We start from the raw sequence: 18,877 nt of genomic DNA, 5'->3' as shown, positions 1-18,877 counted from the left end.
TAGCTCTTGTGTGGCATCTGGTCTTCATTTTCTCCGTCGCCAAGTTGACTCGCTTTCGTGCAGAACGGTGCATCCCCTCAAACCGGGCCTGGGCATCTTGGATGTGTTCCTCAGGCGTTGAAGGCGCATCCGTAGGGCGACTAAACAGGCGGTCACAAGGCAGACGAAGGTCTCGACCGAAGAGCTTCTGGGATGGAGAATAGCTGGTAGTCTTGCGTTTCTTTTCGACCCTGGTATGATTTCGGCAGCTTCCCGAGCTCGATCTTTCGGACAAGGCGTCGACATTTCCAGGCGAGGATCCCTTTTGAGGATGGATAGTCATGCCATCAGTTGCTGAAAGCAGCTTATTGTTTTTGAAATCTAAGGAAAAATTGTATTTCCTTAAAAAGTCCAATCCGAGTATGCATGGATCTGTAATATCCGCCACATATGCCGTGTGATGGTAGGCGGCACTTCCAAACGTGATGTTTACGTTTAACTTCCCAGTTATGTCGATCTTGTCACCAGACGCAGTCTGAAGGGTAACACAGGATGGCGTCCAAATAAGTTTATCTTTAAACTGTTCAGCTAAATCTTTCCTAATGAGGGTAACATTAGCTCCTGTGTCAATGATCATATTGTAAGGAACTCCATCGATATTCCCATTGATGGACAGTCCGTTATTGTTGCCACTCACCGTAGAGATCTTAAGCGCTTTAAAACAGGGTTTTTCATTATCTGGCAACCTCCGTTCCTTGATATGGTCATTAATTTGTTTCCTGCGTCGTTGCTCAGAAATTGTCTCAATTTTCGTACCCTGGGGTGTTCTGCAATTCTTTCGTACGTGGCCTTCAGCTCCACAGTTCCAGCACTTTGGTTTCTTGTCAGTCCTTTTCCTTTCCGTGGCATTTGATTGTCTGTTTAAATCGTATGCCTTATTTTCCGTGCTCTGGGGAGTTCTGCAGTTTCTACGTATGTGTCCTTCAGCACCGCAGTTCCAGCACTCAACGGTCGGTTTCTTCTCACCAATATTCCGTCTCAAGGCGTTCAGTTGTCTAGTTAAATCGTCTAGACGAGCGGTGACTTGATCCCCTGGCTCCTGGACTTGAGCAGATCTGACTGGGTGGCGGTCTCGACGAGTGGCTTGCTGGGCTGCCTCAAATTTCATGGCGTACACTAGAGCACTTTTTAAATCTTTTACATCCGCCATTCGTAGAGCTTTCTGTATTTCAGTATCTCGGATGCCGTCGATAAAGTATTGCAAGGACAGGATTTCCCTTGTTTCTGTCGGGCATTCCGAAAAGGCGAGATGGGACAGCCTTTCAACATCCGCGGCGAGCTCCTGAAGTGTTTCGGTAGGCTTCTGTTGACGAGATTTTAATTGGAGCCTGCTGTAGTCTTTTAAACACTTCTCCCCAAAGTGCAACTCCAAGGCGCCGGACAGAGCTTCGAAATCTAACCTTTTGTTTTCAGGAAGAGTCTAAAGGATATCCGCTGCGTCGGCTCTTAGAGAAGCGGCGAGATGACAGGACTTAGCTTGGGAATCCCATCCATTCGCATCCGCAACGATAGAAAATTGTGTCTTATACACCTGCCAGGAGGTCTTCCCATCATATGTGGATAGCTTCAGAGGTGGACGAGCAGGCATTGGTAAGAATTTAAAATCATCACTCCTGCTCCCTGCCGACGCTACGAATTTCTTTAAAGTATCCATTTCTTTGGCAACTTCAGAAACTCTCTCATCAATTTGTTGTTCGATTTGGTGTTGGACGGCACAAACTCTTCCTTCAATTCGTTCCTCCACAGCAGAAACTCTCCCTTCTATATGTTCTTTTACAGAAGAAACTCTTTCTTCAATATGATCTTTTACGGAAGAAACTTTTTCTTCAATATGTCCAACTTTATTTTCAACTGCGTCAATTCTGCCTTCCATAGCTTCAAATTTATTTTCTATTATGCAAGTAATTTCTCTTTTCATTTCTTCTTGACCAGCTTGAACGGCTTTCATTTCGTCCTTAACGGATTCCTGGCCCAATTTCATTTCCTCTTTAATTTCTTCTTTAAATGAGGCAAAGGCTGATATTAACTGCCTTAATTGCTCTTCCATCGCTCTTGTTATTGGCATCCAAATCCCACTTCTGACACCAAAAATTGTTGCGTGCGTACGGGTTCGTTATGAAATGAATGCACAAGTCCGATGAAAAATGAACAAAAATTTATTATTATCACAACAGAAATGCTTAAATTTTCTCAAATTATCATGCAGTATCACAATATCTCACAGTAGTTATCTTTTAACTACTCAAATGTACAATAGAACGTAATTCAAAACAGCTAAAGAACGCTAATCCGCGAATTCGCTATAATCAACAACGGCAGTTTTCTAAACAACAACAAACTAAGCAACTCCTACAAACTGAGATGTTTTCCTCCTTTTATAAGATTTTAAAATCACGCGCTAGAATTTTCCAGTACTTTCTCGAAATCAAAAAGAGATATTTATTTATTTAATGCACGCGCTCTTGTATTTTCAATTTTCCGGCTTAGCTTTCTTTTAATATTCGTCACGCGCTGCACTGCGCGAGAAATAAAACCATTTAATTTATAACTGAACTAACATTAGCTTTTTAAATACCAAATTCGTAACAAACGTATCGTAGTTTTAGCAGCTCTCTGTACTACATACGGCTTTTTGCTAATTCACGGCCAATCTTAAAGTAGGCACTTGTATATTAATCCAAAGTTAGTTTAGTTAGAGTTTTAGTTAATATTTTTATATTCTTACGTTCAGACCACAAGTGGTTGGTCTCTGTATTCCGAAGTTCCGGAAATCATTGTAAAGAGAGAAAAATAAAGGGTTGCTTATACCCTTCCTGTGTGTATTGTCTACTTCCCAAATTTATTGAACATAGCTCTAGTAAGCTCCCTGTTCCAAGTCAGGACAGTTAATGTTTCCAAAGCAAGTAAAGAGGAATACTAATCCTGATACCTTATGTTATAATATAAGTTCTAAGAAGGTTCCAGTGCATTTTCAGAAAACCGACAATTATTGAATATTTTAAATTAGCTTTGGTGATGTCATCAGTTTTTGACTGATTTGACTAAAAAGAAGTTTTATTTTACATCTTCAAGCTCGCTCAGATTTTAGTTTTCACGGATTGGGTTTCTTTTCAATCCTAAAGAAATTTTTTGTTGTAAATAAATTGGAGTAAGAAAGCTAGTAAAATAAACAGAATGGTTAAGATTGATGCTAGAACACACTAAACCTCCATTTATTAAACAATGAAAGCATTAAATTGGGATTTACTTTGAGCTTAAAATTCCTACTCTTCAATACCTGGTATATGGGAAATTAGAAAGAAACAAGTCTCTTGGAAATATCAGAGTTCAGAATAATTTTCAATTTAAGATAACTAAAAACTAGAACAATTTGAATGCAGCATCACCCATTTCACAATATCTGCGCAATTATTTACACTAAATCTGAACTCAGATTCTGTGTAAATAAAGTGGATGTCCCTTTCCATATACCGCCTTCTCAGAAATTTTTTTAATTAATGGAACAGTGTTTCACATTTCAGCGAATTTTTAAGAAGAGATAAATTTCATTAAAATGTTGACGATTTCTAACAAAGATTCACGTCACAGCTTTTTTGTATTTTGGAGTGTAATTATGAGGAATAGTTAAATACTTTAAGAGAATATGCGTATTCATATTTACTTAACAGTAAATAATGGTATAAGTTTTAAGCTAAAATTTCTCATCCACATTTCCTGTCTGGTCTTCAATTTAATGTTAAGGCGGAACCAAACTGATTTCTTAAACCAACACTAAATAAAATTGCTTTCCGTTTGACATGATAAAGTAGCCAACTTCAAGAAAGTCAAACTGTGCTGTTAATATAAAAAATCTGATGTGTGCACCACATGACTTCCTTGTACGGAATATTAAATTATACGCATTTTTCTTGCATTTCATTTAAATTTATTGGATTGAATTAAATCTACTTCGTCGATAGCGCATAAACCACAATAGAATAAATGCTCTCTTTAAAAATCACTATATTTGTTTACCACAGCGACACTCTGGCCTTAGGTTCACTTAACAGCGCTACATTCAATCATTTTTTAACTATCTCTATGTATGTCTATGTCGTAACGCAATTTAGAAGCAATCGGCCTAGTGCGGCCTTTACCAATATACGAGTATTATAAATAGGGTATCTTTGATGATGAGTTGAATCTAGTAAAAATGGAACGTTCTTTTTGCACTTAATGCAGAGTCTCTAGAAGAGAAGTAAACGTGGCGCCATCTTTTGGCAAAACCTGTAGTGAGCGTGAGCGGGGCTGAGGACCGAACCTACGATGTGAAGATCTACATCTTCAGGATTTCTGCCGCTCGGCTGTGCTCGTCTTGAAAGAAATTACGAATTGATCTTGATCTGCAGAGTTCAAAATAATCTCGATGGCTTGAAAGCTAGACAAAGTTTCTGCATATTTGATTTAGCTGATTTAATTCTCTGAGCTATTGTGGTTATTGATTTCATGAAATAAAGGGTTTTCTGATCTTTGAAAATGTTAATGATTTCTGATAAATTTTCCTGTGGGTTTTCCTGCTTAATTTTGTCACTGTAAAGTTTTTTAGGCATTTCTTGATTAGTTTGGGAGGAAGCTTGAATGAATTCGGGGAAGTCCTCTTCAGTGGGAATTTCTTGTGGTTTTTGTATCTTCTCTAAATGATTGAATCTTATTCTGTATACATTCCAACCACGATAAGACATTTTTTAACTCAGAATGCACAAAATCATCTTAAGAATTATCTAATCGTTGCCACATGTTCTATTCAAATACCATAATAAATCCAAAACGATGTATAAAAGAAATTAAGCAAAGAACAACAACAAAAAAACAAAAATAAATAAACAGTTTTTTCACAGACGATTCAGTATTTCTCATTCAATTTATTCAGTTCTCACTTTGCGACAAGGCAAAAATACATAAAATCTCAAAATGTCTGAATTGCAAATTAGGAAGTAAATCTTAAACACTTATTTCATCGAAGAAATTCCAGAATGGATTAAGCATGATTTATTTCGCAATAATAAAAGAAGGCGTTATCTTTGTTATTGCGAAATTTACTTTCTCTAGATTGGCAACAAATCCACTATTTTGTTATTTCAAATGTAAACAAGCAATGGCCGACATGGCAAAAAGTATTAGGCTTAGCGGCACTTAAAAAACTTTTAAATTGTTGATAATTCTAAACATATTGCATACAGATTTCCTGTGTTAAGGCGTAAAAACCTTAACCGGAAGTAAAGAACAGCATAATTCAGTCATTTTTAAAGCAAAAAATGCACAATTTACAAACATATAAGAATAAAGAAACTGAAATCCCTTAGCCGAATAACAAAGTGGATATATATACACATAATATTTATATATTTTTGGTGCTGCCGATTGCAACCAAAATACGAGGTGCACATCTACATGTTATAGTAGTCCTGTATACATAATTTCAACGTTCTGAGGCTAATCGTTTTTGAGTTATGCGAGATACATACGTACATACGTTCGCACAGACGCCACGAAAAATTCTCTTTAGAATTCATTTTAATTTAGTTTTACAATTTTTTTGGGGAAAAGAGTCTTTTATTATTACGTATAGATGTCAAGCAAAAACATCGTTAAATTGCATTCGATAGCGGTGAAAATGCATATTTGCTTTGAAGTTTGATGCCTGAAACTTTTCGCTATTACAGTACTTCATTTTTACCTCGTACAATGAAGTAAAAATAAGAAAATAAATTTACTTGATGCATAAACAACTTATTCTTTTAGGCAGAATTTACACTCATGTCCATAAATTAAAGATAATTCGAAGTCACGTGGAAATCGAACTCTAAAATAAATATATCACCTGTAAAATCACTACACACATCTTCAAGAATCATATGCAAATTTCAGGAAGTAACCAGATGACACCGATGGTACATCACAATGACAAGAGTGTAAGAGAGTAATATATAAGGAATACAGACAAAGAAGTAAAATTGTTCGCAGGCGCTTTATAAGCATTTCAGTGCAATAACCGAATAGTTATGACACAAAGGACGCATTTGGATGATTTTTTACATGGTAGAAATATCGGCCGTCTGGAATTTGAGCGTACCCAACTGGAAGTATCAGACGAACTTGGAATTGCCCAGAGTGTCATCTTCAGGCTTTGGCAACGATTCCAAGATGATGGTGAGTAGACGTTACAGCACAGGTCGCCCCAGAGTTACAACGTCGAATGAGGACCGGTATTTGGCAGTTACTGCCAAAAGAAATAGGCGGAGCACAGCCTCAGACCTGTCTCGTCCGCTCTCTTCAGCCACTGGTATAACAATTTCAAGGCAGACCGTGTACAGACGCTTAGGACAGATTGGTCTATATGCTCGTAGACCTGTCAGATGCGTTCCACTTACTGCAACTCACTGTCGCCTGCGGATAGTCTGGAGTAGAGAGCATGCATTGTGGACACCGCAACAGTGGGCTTGTGTGATGTTTTCCGACGAGTTCAGGTTTAGCTTGCAGTCTGATTCTCGCCGGACTTTCATATGGAGAGCCCCAGGTACCCGTTACCACCAAGAAAACATCATTGAACGATACCGTTACGGTGGTGCAGGACGGCTCGTTTGGGGTAGAATTATTCTGGGTTCCAGAACTGATCTGCATGTTCAAATTGGAACCATGACAAGCCAAATCTATCAGGACGTCATTCTGGAACAACATGTACGTTTGTTTCGGAGCGCCATGGGCGCACAGTTTGTGTTTATATATGACAACGCCCGTCCTCACCGTGCAAACATTGTAAGCGAATGCCTTCAATCGGAGGATATCACCCGTACGGACTGGCCAGCATTCTCACCGGACTTGAATCCAGGAGAGCACGTGTGGGACATCCTTGGCCGACGAGCCTCCTCCTCCTACATGTCTACCGGAACTTCGGAGACATACAATGTATTAATAATCATACCAACCATGTAATATTGGTTTTTTGTAAATAGGTTTTCTTTGTAATTTGCTCCAGGGAGAAAAAAATCGCTAATTTTTTTAATAATATCAAAAATATAGCATGTTTTTTTTGCTCTTTACCTTTTGTTTAATAAGTAAGCTTTACAAATAAGTCAAATTTGTTTTGCTTCTAACTCTTCCTTTGCCTAATTTTGCATTATCCTTAATTTATGGACATGAGTGTAGTTTACGACTGGAATTAGTTTTTTAGGAAAGCTTTGGCTAAAATTCTATAAGCGGCGTTAGTTGGCGCCCAACTATTTTGGCCTTCAAAATTTGGCGAATTTTTTAGGCGCACTAAATAAAACCACTAAAATGTGATTTTTAAATGTAAACAGAATAGTAACTTTTAAGTTTTGCAGTAGTGAAACCCCGTTATTTCATGTAAACAGAATAGTAAAATGAGATGATAAAATACTAGATGAGTAAACCAAAGTGCAACAGCTTTGCAAGTAAAAGCATAGTCCTATAATGAACAATTCTTGTAAGTAATTATTGAGTAAACCTAACTTATATTTCTTTATTTATAAAGTTTTATAAATATTTTCCATTGTGTAACGTGTGACTCTAGTTTCCCTCAGAAAATCCTCCACGAAGGCATCCCTCCCCTTACGCAGATAGCCCTGATATGATTTTTCTCGTAATAAACTTATAAGGTATTTCTCCAGCCTTCCTAGCGTGCCTTCGTGGTGTAGTGGTTCTGCACGCTGGCCCGGTATTCCAGAGGTCCGTGGTTCGATTCCCGGCGAAAGCGTTTGCTAAATTTTCATCTTTCCTGCTACCAAGAAAATACCTAATGCCTCTACAGTGGCGCCCGAGCTAAAATGGTGTTGTATGATGTTTCTCCTACCCCAGGATTTGGTGATTGGGTCGCATAAAAACAACAGTCGCCCTTTAAAAGGGGGAGTATATAAGGTTCTTCTCCCGCCTTCCTAGCGTGCCTTCGTGGTGAAGTGGTGAGCACACTGAGTCGGTATTTCAGAGGTCCGTGGTTCCATTCCCGACGAAGGCGACTGATAATTTTTCATCTCGTTTGCTCCCCCAAAAAATACCTAATGTCTCTACAACCTATTCTTGTATTAGTATTTACTTGCATGACTTTATGCATTAATGAAATTCTTAGACCCGGTTCCATTTTATTTCAATTATGCTCAGAACGCTTTTAACACAAGTACAAAATGTCACTTAAAAGTCTGTAAAGATATTATATGCATCCATAGTTTCTGGAGTAATTTTTAGAAGTATTTAAAACAGTTTTTGTCAGTATTTAAAACGATTTATATATTATTTTGAATCTAATTTAAGGTACTATCATATTTGGCCTCAAGTAAATTACAAATACACCTATAGGTTTAGCACCAAAATGAAACTGATCGAGTTCGTATTATTAACTATTTTGATGTTTACGAATTAAATTCTGTTTGTCATGGTATTTATTGATTTTTAAAATTTTTTCTATTATTTAGCCCTCTTAATGCATAAATTGCTATTTTTCATTCTTTCTTGAGAACACAGCTCCTTATTTTCATAGACATGCACGGCAACTTGTCATGATACATTTTATACTTAGTTCAAGCCTAAGCTTCAGGATGGTCAATCCCATTATCAGTTCATCAGTCATTAAATAAATGTTAGATCGATCTAGGCATATGAATGGGTGCATTGCCCAAGTAAATTCTCAGTAGAGATATGAATTGAATTGGATAATCATATATCATACACAGGTACTTTCTAAATGACGTGCGATGATCAATTACGAGATATCTAAAGCAATCATATCCAAACATGGTGCTTGTCTTAATGTATCAATTATCTCCAATTCCTATGTAAAATTGAACACCGTCATGGCTGCGTGAGACATCTCCATATGCAAGAAACGAGCAATTTACCTTGTAATAAATGTTTTCAGTTATCGACGGAATATCTGAATTTATTTAACTAAAAGGAGTTATTAAAATATGTTTTCTTGCTTTTGCAAGTTAAAAAATCGTTACTTACCTTGAATTAAACATGTTTATCACTGGCAAGTCAAGAATCTCAAACACCAGTAACCCAATGTTGGGCATTCATTAACATAGGATGTTTCTGCTTTTTCAACTTGTAATGGAATATGAACTAAATATTGCGTTGATAATAGGCTTGAGATCCTAAGATTTCATTAGCTAAATTTTTTGTTCCTTCAAATGAGCATATATTATTTACGGTTTGCTATGGGGACTATTTGGAAATTTTTAACAATGTCTCTAGATTAGGAATAATTGTGAATCCATAAACTTTCCACGTAGGTAATAAAGACTACCTTTTTATGTTTGAAGCCATTTAGTCAACTATTACAACAAGGAAAAAAAATATGGAGTCTACCATTTCCTGCTTTGCATTAAGAAGCAAATTTTAAATTTCCATCGTGAACTAAATTTAATTCTCATCTAATATAGGAAAGGTATGGGGCATATATTCATCCCAGCCCACAGCAAAAGGATAAAATATTTTTCAATTCTATTTGATTACATATTTACAGCAAAATATCTGCGAATTATAAACGCCATATGGCATAGTTTTTCTATTCAAACTGTAATTTCATTTCTATATGTCTAATTATTCAAACCCCATTTCTCTACACTCTAGATATAAAAAGTAATTTTTGCTAATTAATTTAAGAATATTTTCCGCAAGTCAAGATTACTGTTTTACAGCTCGCATAGACATAACTTCCAGTGAAGCGATTAACATAAAAAATAAAAACGCAGAGTTCTTGTAACTGGAGGGGAAAAAAGTGCAGATCTCTTGTAACGGCCTAACTATTTGCGCAATGCGTTGCTGAGTCATGATTATTTAGATCAATATAGGAAACAGGAAAAGGAAACAACTGTGTTGCAAAAGCTCTCATACTTTAACAGACTTAAGTCACTTATCCAGAAATATAAAGAAATACATTGAATAAAATGACACTTATTAGCATAATTGAATTAAGCTTCATTAAGCGAAGTGCAAAAGAACTAGGGAAAGAGAATAACATTTTTAATTTAATTTTTGGAATTATCCTTATTATAGCATTTCTGTCTTAGTCAGTTATTACAGAATTTCCTTTTTAGTCAGTTTTTTTCAATTTCTAAAGTGTATTTGGATTAAGGTTTTCTAAGAAAAGTGTTAAAAGAGTAATAAAAATTTTAAAAAGTAATATTTTTATGTCCTTTTATCCTCTGGCGACTGTGGTATCCAAATAACTTCATAAAAAGTTTTTCAGTGAAGTTGCTAGAACCTTTCAGAGTGAAATCAAAAGAAAATTCTAGCTATCCTGTGCTTCGGGATCGCACACAAAAATTGTAGTACTATAACAGAGTATCGGAAATAAGCATAAAATCCATAGAATAGAAAATAATAATCAGCTAACAGAAAAATAAAAATTATTAAATCTTAAAATAGTCTATTTTTCGAGAGGAATTGCAACCAATAAAACTAGAGCAATCTTTTGAAAAAATAAGAGAAAGAGTTAGGTATTTGGTCAGCTTTCGTTAGATGAGAATGAATCCCTTGGTTGTTAAACACGAGCTTACTCATAAAGTCGGACATAAAGTATAAAACTAAAAATGAAGTTAAATATAAGATGAAATTGGATTACATGATAAATTTAATAGTTCAGTTGTAGAGACATTAGGTAATTTTGAGACCGGAGAGATGAAAAATTAGCATCGAGAATTAACCGGGAACCGAACCACGGACCTCTGGAATACGCGCCCAGTGAGCAGAACACCACACCACGAAGGCATACGAAGAAGGCGGGAAAAATATCGTATACAGTGAGAAAAAATTTAATTATCTGCTTATCGAACGGCAATCCGAAGGTCTAGAGCTCGAACTTCGGCGAGAGCAGTAACTAAATCTTCAGTGTTTCCCGTCCTCAAAAGAATTCTAAGAAATGGCGTCTGAACTAAAACGTGATGAACGATAATTTTTCAATATATGGATTTGGTAATTAGGTCTCGCCTCCCTGTCCATTTGGTGACTCGCCTCCCAGCCTCAAGGGATAGCAAAGACTTTTCTCCTTGCTTACCACGTGCCGTGCCTTCTTGGTGTAAATGGAAGCAAGTACAGCTAGCAATAGAAAAGTTCTGTGTTCAAATCTGGTGAGGGCACCGCTCGTTTTCCGTATTTCCTGCTTCGAGAAACCTAGGGACTCTACACAGTTGATTGGGGTAAAAGCACTCGAGGATCATGTGTCTAAGGAATGGTTGCCTTTGTGAAGCATTTTAAACGAGAAGCTGGCTCGTACTCACGTTGAACATGGAAAAATACATGAAAACGCATACGCAGACATGAGATGAGATTAGAACACGTGTTAAATTGCAAGCGTTCAGTTGTTTTATCCGCATATTCATTGTTGGGCCTTTATCTTTTCAGACTCGCCATTCTGTTCCTGTTATAATTAAAGCTATATAGTGTAAGTATTTAGAATAAAGAGATATATCCTGAAAGGAATTTTTCGAAGACAGTGTCACCAAACGTTCATATTTAATTTACCATTTCTAATAATTAAAAACCAAAGAAAATGCTTTTTGCGTTCAATAATCGATTAGAGGTTCTAAGTGATGAATTGTGCAGTTCTAAGTGATGTGTGTGGTCCAAGAGCAGCTTTAAACAAATCTTTGATCAAATTGAAATGGATTGATTTAGAGTACTTAATTACGACAAAGAATGATAGGGTTATCTGCTTAACTCTACCTTAATTTTGAATGACAGCGTTGCCAAAGATTAATAAAATCTGAGTTCTCTAAAATGCAGAATAGATACAAAGAAAGAAAACGAAGCCAATCAAATTTTAAAAACGCATCTGAATTAAATCTGATCTTTGCCCCCTTAAAAAAAAATCACATTCTGATTTATGCACTGCTCCCCGTGATTTGTTCTTTGTCATTTATTTCAAACGTATCTGTAGCCTCTGCGATTGGCTTGAATACCCTTCTTTTGCAGTCAATGCCGTATCAAGGAGCGTGACTTAATAGCTGAAAATCTGACAGGAAGAAATAGGCTTCAAAGGGAAATATTCTAAGTCCCTCTGAGACCAAAGAAAGCTATAAAAGTGATATTGACAGTGTTAATGATGCGTTTTTCAATGTGAAGGAGACTGTGCATGATAATTCGTCGCCACATCAAATTCAATAAGACATCCTTTTGACATTCTGAGAAAGAATATTTGTCGCAAAGGATTCAAGCTTTCCAAAAATGAGAATTGCTTGACCGCGATAACTCACTACGACACAGCGACTTAAATGTTTCTGACCAAAACAAAACTCGCTCAAATCTTGGTGATCAGATATGGCATCCCGAGACCTTATTTAGTTTCAAGATAAATATCAGAAGTCAAGAGTGGCCACTTTACTTTGCAGAAATCATTTAGTTAGATCCGCAGATGACATTAGACAAATTTTAATTAAAGGGTTTTTCGGGGAACGTGATGACAATGCATACATTGATGCATATTTTCAAGAGGATGTAAAATAGATTTAATTCAGGCAAAGTTTAAAATTGTTTTGACCGTGTTTGGTTTTTTGTTTCTCATAATCAACCTAGTAAACATGCAATGATTCCATAAAATGATATAAAAAATAATTCATGATGACTACAATCCGAAACCTAAAATACAATGTGAGAGTTTTCATCTTATCTTTACTACTGTCATTAGAATACAAAAATCATTTGGTAAATTTGAACGCTTTTCATTTAAACTGTGAATAAATTCATTTTTCAGCTAAAAGGACAATACGGATTCCTTAAAAAGGCTTTCTTTATTTTGGCTTAATGCGGTCATCATTAACAACTGTCATATCAAGAGTCATGAAATAAAAATTCAAAATTGAACGGTGATATGTTTAACTTCTAGTTAAGATGTACGGGTTTAAGAAGCATTTTATTTAGATTTGAATTCGTTTTTAGTAATATTATTATCTTCATTAATTCATTTTTATTTTATTTTCAGGTGAAACAAGACTCTTGGGAACACGAGAAAAACTTTCTTGATTTCATTCGCAAAAAATAAGACAAAAAGTGAGCTAGAAAAAGTTATATAATTATCTCTAAGAAGGAACAAGTTTTATAGGTGCTTATTAAGTATCAACAAATCTGAACATTTTTACAGACATTTTATGTGCCACTATAATAGAAATAATTAAGTCGTCATGCTTATAAACATGTGGAGTAAAAGCCGGCAAACTGAGCCTGTATCATCGAAGTCAGAGTGCCTACGCAGTACTTATCACCAAAATATTAAATGATGAATGCATTTCGAAAGATTTAAAACATTTTTGATTGGTGTATTAGAATTTTTTCATGAAATGCTTCGCACAGAAATGTATTTGTTACAAGATGAGCTTAATAATTAGAATATATGGCATTTATATACGTATACTATAACCAAAAGATTTCCATTTAATATTTATATATTGATTTTCTTCCATTACATGAAGAAGCTTTGAAATATATGATCTTAAGAAGCAGTAGTCATGAAGAGAGTTGTTTATTCACTTTAGGGAACTGAAATGGGCATAGCATGTAACCTGTAGAATTTCCCTTTATTAAATTTTACATAGTGTGTCAAAGAAAATAGCTGAGAAAAATAAGATTTTCTTAGAAGCAGAAAGTTAACACCTGGCTCATAAATGCAAAAGGACGATTCAGTTCATGAAGATCAGATCTCAAATTTATCGGATGACTTGACAGAGGAAAATTTTTCAAGCATTTTTGAGGACGATCCGATGGGTGCAGGTGTCTCAATTTACGGCATCTATCAAAGATTTGTTAAATTCGTACGAAGGGCATGGTCTCGTAGACAACGTAAGTATTATTAATTTTTTTATTATTAATATCATTTTCATTAACATTCTTTTAACTAAAATCAATCCTTCGCTGTAACGCTATTTCGTTAGAAATACCCAGGTGTTATGCAGACTATTAGAGGCTGGCATTAATGATAGTGGTTAATAAAGCCGTCTGTTATAAAACTGCATTACATGAAATTTGAAATTGTAATTTGTTAACATTTTTTAACACTGAATCACTTACTAATTTTGTAAAGATTTACTCTGACAAATAATCGAAGTATGACCACATGGTTCATGAGACACTGTGACACACAGCATGCTTTATCATAGTCTTAATATAGCCTTTACAGTTCCTCTTTAAAAACCTGTTTTAAAAAAGGAAATCATATGTGTTACGTGCCTGTATTTACTCAAACTAGTAATAGTTCTGTGATTCTTCAAGGTCTCCTTAAGACCGATTCAATGATCAAACTGTAAACACTTTTCATAAAGCATAATGAGAGAAAGAATCGCCAGACTCTTTTCAGTTTTGCTGTCATTATGAAAAATATAGCAAGTAAGATTCTCACTCAAAATATCCGATTGTACAAATTCAGAAGATCTAAAATTTTTATAAAATGATTCAAATTTTAGTGATGATATTTATCATTATTTGCTGCGTAAAAGTGTATTTAGTTACGGCCATTTTAACGCTGAAAATCTGGAATTGATGTATTTCATTTTTTATCAATTGAAAGGCTTATTCAACTACGTTCATATTTATGAGCAGTCAGATACAGCAATAAAGTGATAATTTTAGAAAGCACTACTGACGAAAAATAATACATTTAAGTAATAGTTACATTGATAAAGCAAAACATTATAGTCAATCTACACTCTGAGATTATACTCTGCGGAAGGGCGTAGGTTGCGAAAGCAGATATATTATTTGACTGCTGCCTCTAAAGCATCATTTTAACAATCATACTGAAGGTCGATTACATCACTTATATCGCTATTTTGTTGGTTACATTACTTGCATGTTTATTAATCAATTATATTATTATTTTGCCAGTATTCTATTTTGTCGGCTCCCACCATGATGCAAATTAATAATGTATATATGATAAAATAGTTCGTATGATTAAGCAGCAACCGCTGATCATCTCGCAATTATTTTCACCCAGCTGCTAGATTGACTTGAATTATGTTTAACATTTAATGGCTGTGTTTGCTAGCATGAATCGAAGGCCTGGGCCAGAAAGTATTATACAAGCGGCTTCGAACGTACTTTACTTCGCGCATGTCATATCTTAAAGATTCAGTTTCGCTTTAACATTTGATTTCTGTTAATCCCGCTGGTAGCGGTGACGTATCTGTTATTACATGATCTGCGTAATTTGTTTCTGGAAACCCAACAAGAACTATTTAAACCTTCTACCGAGTTTGTGTTACTTTACCGAAAGATTTAGAACAAGGCGATAAGTCGCCTGGTAGACCTTTATGGAGCCAGAATTTAACGTCCAAGATAGTTAGGGTTCCTACAACATGTGTCTGTAAGGAGAAAGGTTGCTGGTTTAAGCGGCACTGATAATAGGCCGCTTACTTGGATAAAAATTTTAATACTTAATTTAAACTTTTTGTTCTGATTCTAATATCCCGGTTATTGTGGGAAAACTTATTCAATTGATATTTAGTATATTTTCTTTAGAATGCAAATGTTCGTCTCCTAATGATATCAGTTTCCTTTCTGAACAATAGCTTAAGATTATTATCACTGCATTATTCTCCGGCAATTTACCGAAAGAAAAGAGATGCTATAATTAAATGCAAACATTGAAACTAAGCAGTTTGTTTAAAAATACATAAGTTACCATTTCATTCAAACATATGTAATAAGAATAATTTGTCATGAGTTATTTTCTAAACCTAAATAGCAAAATATAATACTACGGCCACTCTTTTAACATTTATTGTAACTACGTTATTCAAATTAAGTATAATCTCATGATCTCTTTCAACGAAGATTAAAGGCTGTGGGAGATTGATTTATTTGCTAAGGAAATTTAATTACAGAACTCCGCAGAATAAGCTTATTCTGAGTAGGTAATTGAAGCCTAAACGAAATACAAAGGATTGGATTTATTGATTTTATCCTCTTACTATGGTTCAATTTTCCTGAAACATCAGACAATATTAGAGTGGTACAATATTTACGCTATTATTTAACATGAACTGTAATTTTCCAGGATTTTAAATACATCAAATGGAAAACCTTTAGTAGGTAAAAAGACAACAAATTAAATAACGTCTAATTTTAGTGAGATATAATTTGTTTAATTAATGAGTAATTCTGAACAAGGAAAATAATTGACTTCGATACCGTTAAAGATCTCATACTGTAAGATATATTTTAATTTTATAACAATTATTTTGATTTCAAAGTGCTTTCTTATCTATTCTTGTTTCCATTTACAACCTCCTACCAGAATGAGGTTTTAGAATCGCGTTGAATGCAAATGAGTTAGAAGTAGTATTTAATGAAGGTTCAACTTACTTCGTGAGTGAGAGCTAGAAATCCTGAGTAACGCGTGTTTGCCTTCGGCCTAAATCCCTCTTGAAGCTGTTATGTTCAGCCGTATATTACGTGCCTTTTGATAGATTAAGGGCCAACTGCGTTAGGTACTTATGTTAGCTTCGACTAAGTTTCTTTTAGTTAGTTATAATTTAGTATTGAATCCATATAAATTAATGGAGTAAAGTTAGATTTCGTAGTAAACAATTTATTTCACTGCTCTCATTCATCGAATTTAATTTTGCTTTTTGCGAATTATTGGAACGCCGTTGAAAATGAGCAGTTTCCACCCTTCTTGCACCGATGGCAAAACTATTGGTTATATGGATGTTTTCATAGTTTTTGAGTTTTCCATATATTTTCAAAAGAGAAAGAGAGAGAAAAGTTTAAATCCAAACTCTTCTTTGAAAGCATCCTCCTACTAGGAAATTTCTTTCGAGTAACCTTTTGTAATTACATGGTAATTAGGCTGACAAATTAAGTCTAATAACTCTGCAACAAGAAATTACTATGCAATACCAGGCTTTATATCACATGCGTAAAACTTTAGGCTTACATTTATGCAATTATTGTACATGAGTAAAACATTTTTTTATTTAATTGAAAAGGATCATTTAGAAATTTTCCTCTGTCTGTAGAATTTTGTTTTACACTGCATACATTCGTTTTCATATTCGCTTTGTGTAACTTATAACAACTAAACATAAACTGCGGTTATTTTTTAAACCATATATGTAGTTCTTACAGTATTTAAATAATAATGTGATGACTATTAATCCGAGAAATGCAATGCTTTTTAACTTCAGTGATTATACCTGTTACGCTCTAAAGTGTAAGCATTTTTTCATATAGCTAACGTCAAACAGTTGATGCACTGAAGCTGACAATTTATCACCAATTTATAGTACTTTAAAAAAGCGTTAATTGCACGACTGGATAGTTTTTATTTCCGAACACATATTTAAATTTAGTTCACTTTCGAACTGTTAACCGAGCTCAGTCTTTAAAAATATCTGAAGCCTTGAATTAACTTTACGTAATGACTGAGAAACAATAGGTACTCAGTTTTGACGGGTGTTACATTAACATCCTTATATATGTAATACCAGAAAATCATTGGAGAGTTGAGACATAACGATCAACTACTTGGGAATAACTACTTTTAACTTTGGAGGGAAACAAGACACAGTTACCATAGTAACCTGACGTCAAGTAGTCACTTAGTTGTGATTCGAGGGGAATTGCGGCCTCCCGGAATAGCACGTATCTATAAAAGTCGTCCAGTTTTAGTTACACTTCAACACGTTTTACCAGTTATTTGGAGGATTTAACAAAATGTGATGGAAACACGTTTAAATAGTCACAAATCAGGAAACAGAATTTTTTCATTAGCCCCGTTTCCTCCAACCTGTGTCTTATATAGAATTTGTAAGTCTCATTTTTTGCTCAAACATTTCATTTTTACTCTACGAGAGATACAATTGGCTAGATAATAGCTCAGTGTTATCTGAAGTTAATTTATTCGAGTATTTTAAAAAACAAACTTTTTTTATCACTATAAAGATTATGTATTAGATTAGTATTCTTACGTTAATAAAAATGTAACTGCTATTCTCTGAGTAACGTAAGAATTCTAATACCCATTTAAAAAAATGCTGCTTTAATATGTAATTGTAATTTCGTGTATATTCAATTAGTTTCAAAGGTATGGAGAACGACTCGGTCAGACGATTTTGCTTTACTTTACATTATAGGGAACCAGTACTAGCGGAATTAGATTTTGTTTCAAATAGCTAAACTGAGTTATTTAATTTGTAACAAGAAATATGAGCTGAGTATTAAATTTTCCGATACATTTACAATTAGTTTGGACCTCACTGAATCTTCTGAGAATTTTTATATATCTCTTTGATGGAGAAAGTCTCATCAATTATGTAACAATATATGAAAAATATGTCTTTTTTCACAGCAACTTCTAAAGAACTTTATGTACACTAATATACTAAAAATTCCTCCCAGATTCCTTTCTTAAACCTTTACTTTTCGCATACAGCTTAATGCAGGATTGTTTAACGTAACTAAAAATGTCTTTTACTTTCAGCTATACCATTGCAACAATCGGTCTTAATTATTGTGCTTGTGGAGCTTGCTGTTATAAAGTAAGGCCAATATTTTCAGCTTCAAAAACGATAAGCTCCTTAACATTTCTTAAAGCTTCATCAGGCTAAGCCATTGGATAAATATTTTCCGAAACGAAAGTTAGACGCATTTTAAGCCTAAGCATTACTGTTGAATTCAAACCCATCGGAACCGGTAAAAGAAAATAACAAAAAAAGACGGCAATTCCTCTTCATCCTTTTGTTACGTTGCCTAGGAAACGAAGAGTCAGCTTCCGTAATATGAATCCCGAATGATAATCGCTACGTCCTGGCAGACATCTAAAGATGACTATAAAGGATTATTTATTTTT

The 18,877-nt window shown here is 34.8% G+C and overlaps 1 protein-coding gene across 1 annotated transcript in view; it reads left to right on the top strand.

The window, feature by feature from the left end:
• Window positions 1-18,877, top strand: part of LOC118187999 (A-type potassium channel modulatory protein KCNIP1-like) — a 305,037-nt gene that overhangs the window by 122,173 nt on the left and 163,987 nt on the right. Inside the window, exon 2 of the mRNA XM_035358325.2 lies at window positions 13,013-13,866. Within this exon, the coding sequence (XP_035214216.1) occupies window positions 13,692-13,866 (175 nt within the window). The 5' untranslated portion in view covers window positions 13,013-13,691. The remainder of the gene's footprint in view (window positions 1-13,012; window positions 13,867-18,877) is intronic.

This window comes from Stegodyphus dumicola, chromosome X2 (assembly GCF_044657685.1).
Source record: "Stegodyphus dumicola isolate Sdum_Otavi_A_Nest chromosome X2, ASM4465768v1".
In the NCBI taxonomy this organism is placed as follows: domain Eukaryota; kingdom Metazoa; phylum Arthropoda; class Arachnida; order Araneae; family Eresidae; genus Stegodyphus; species Stegodyphus dumicola.
The sequence above is the reverse complement of the archived record's forward strand: the minus strand, read 5'-3'. Positions and strand labels throughout refer to the sequence as shown.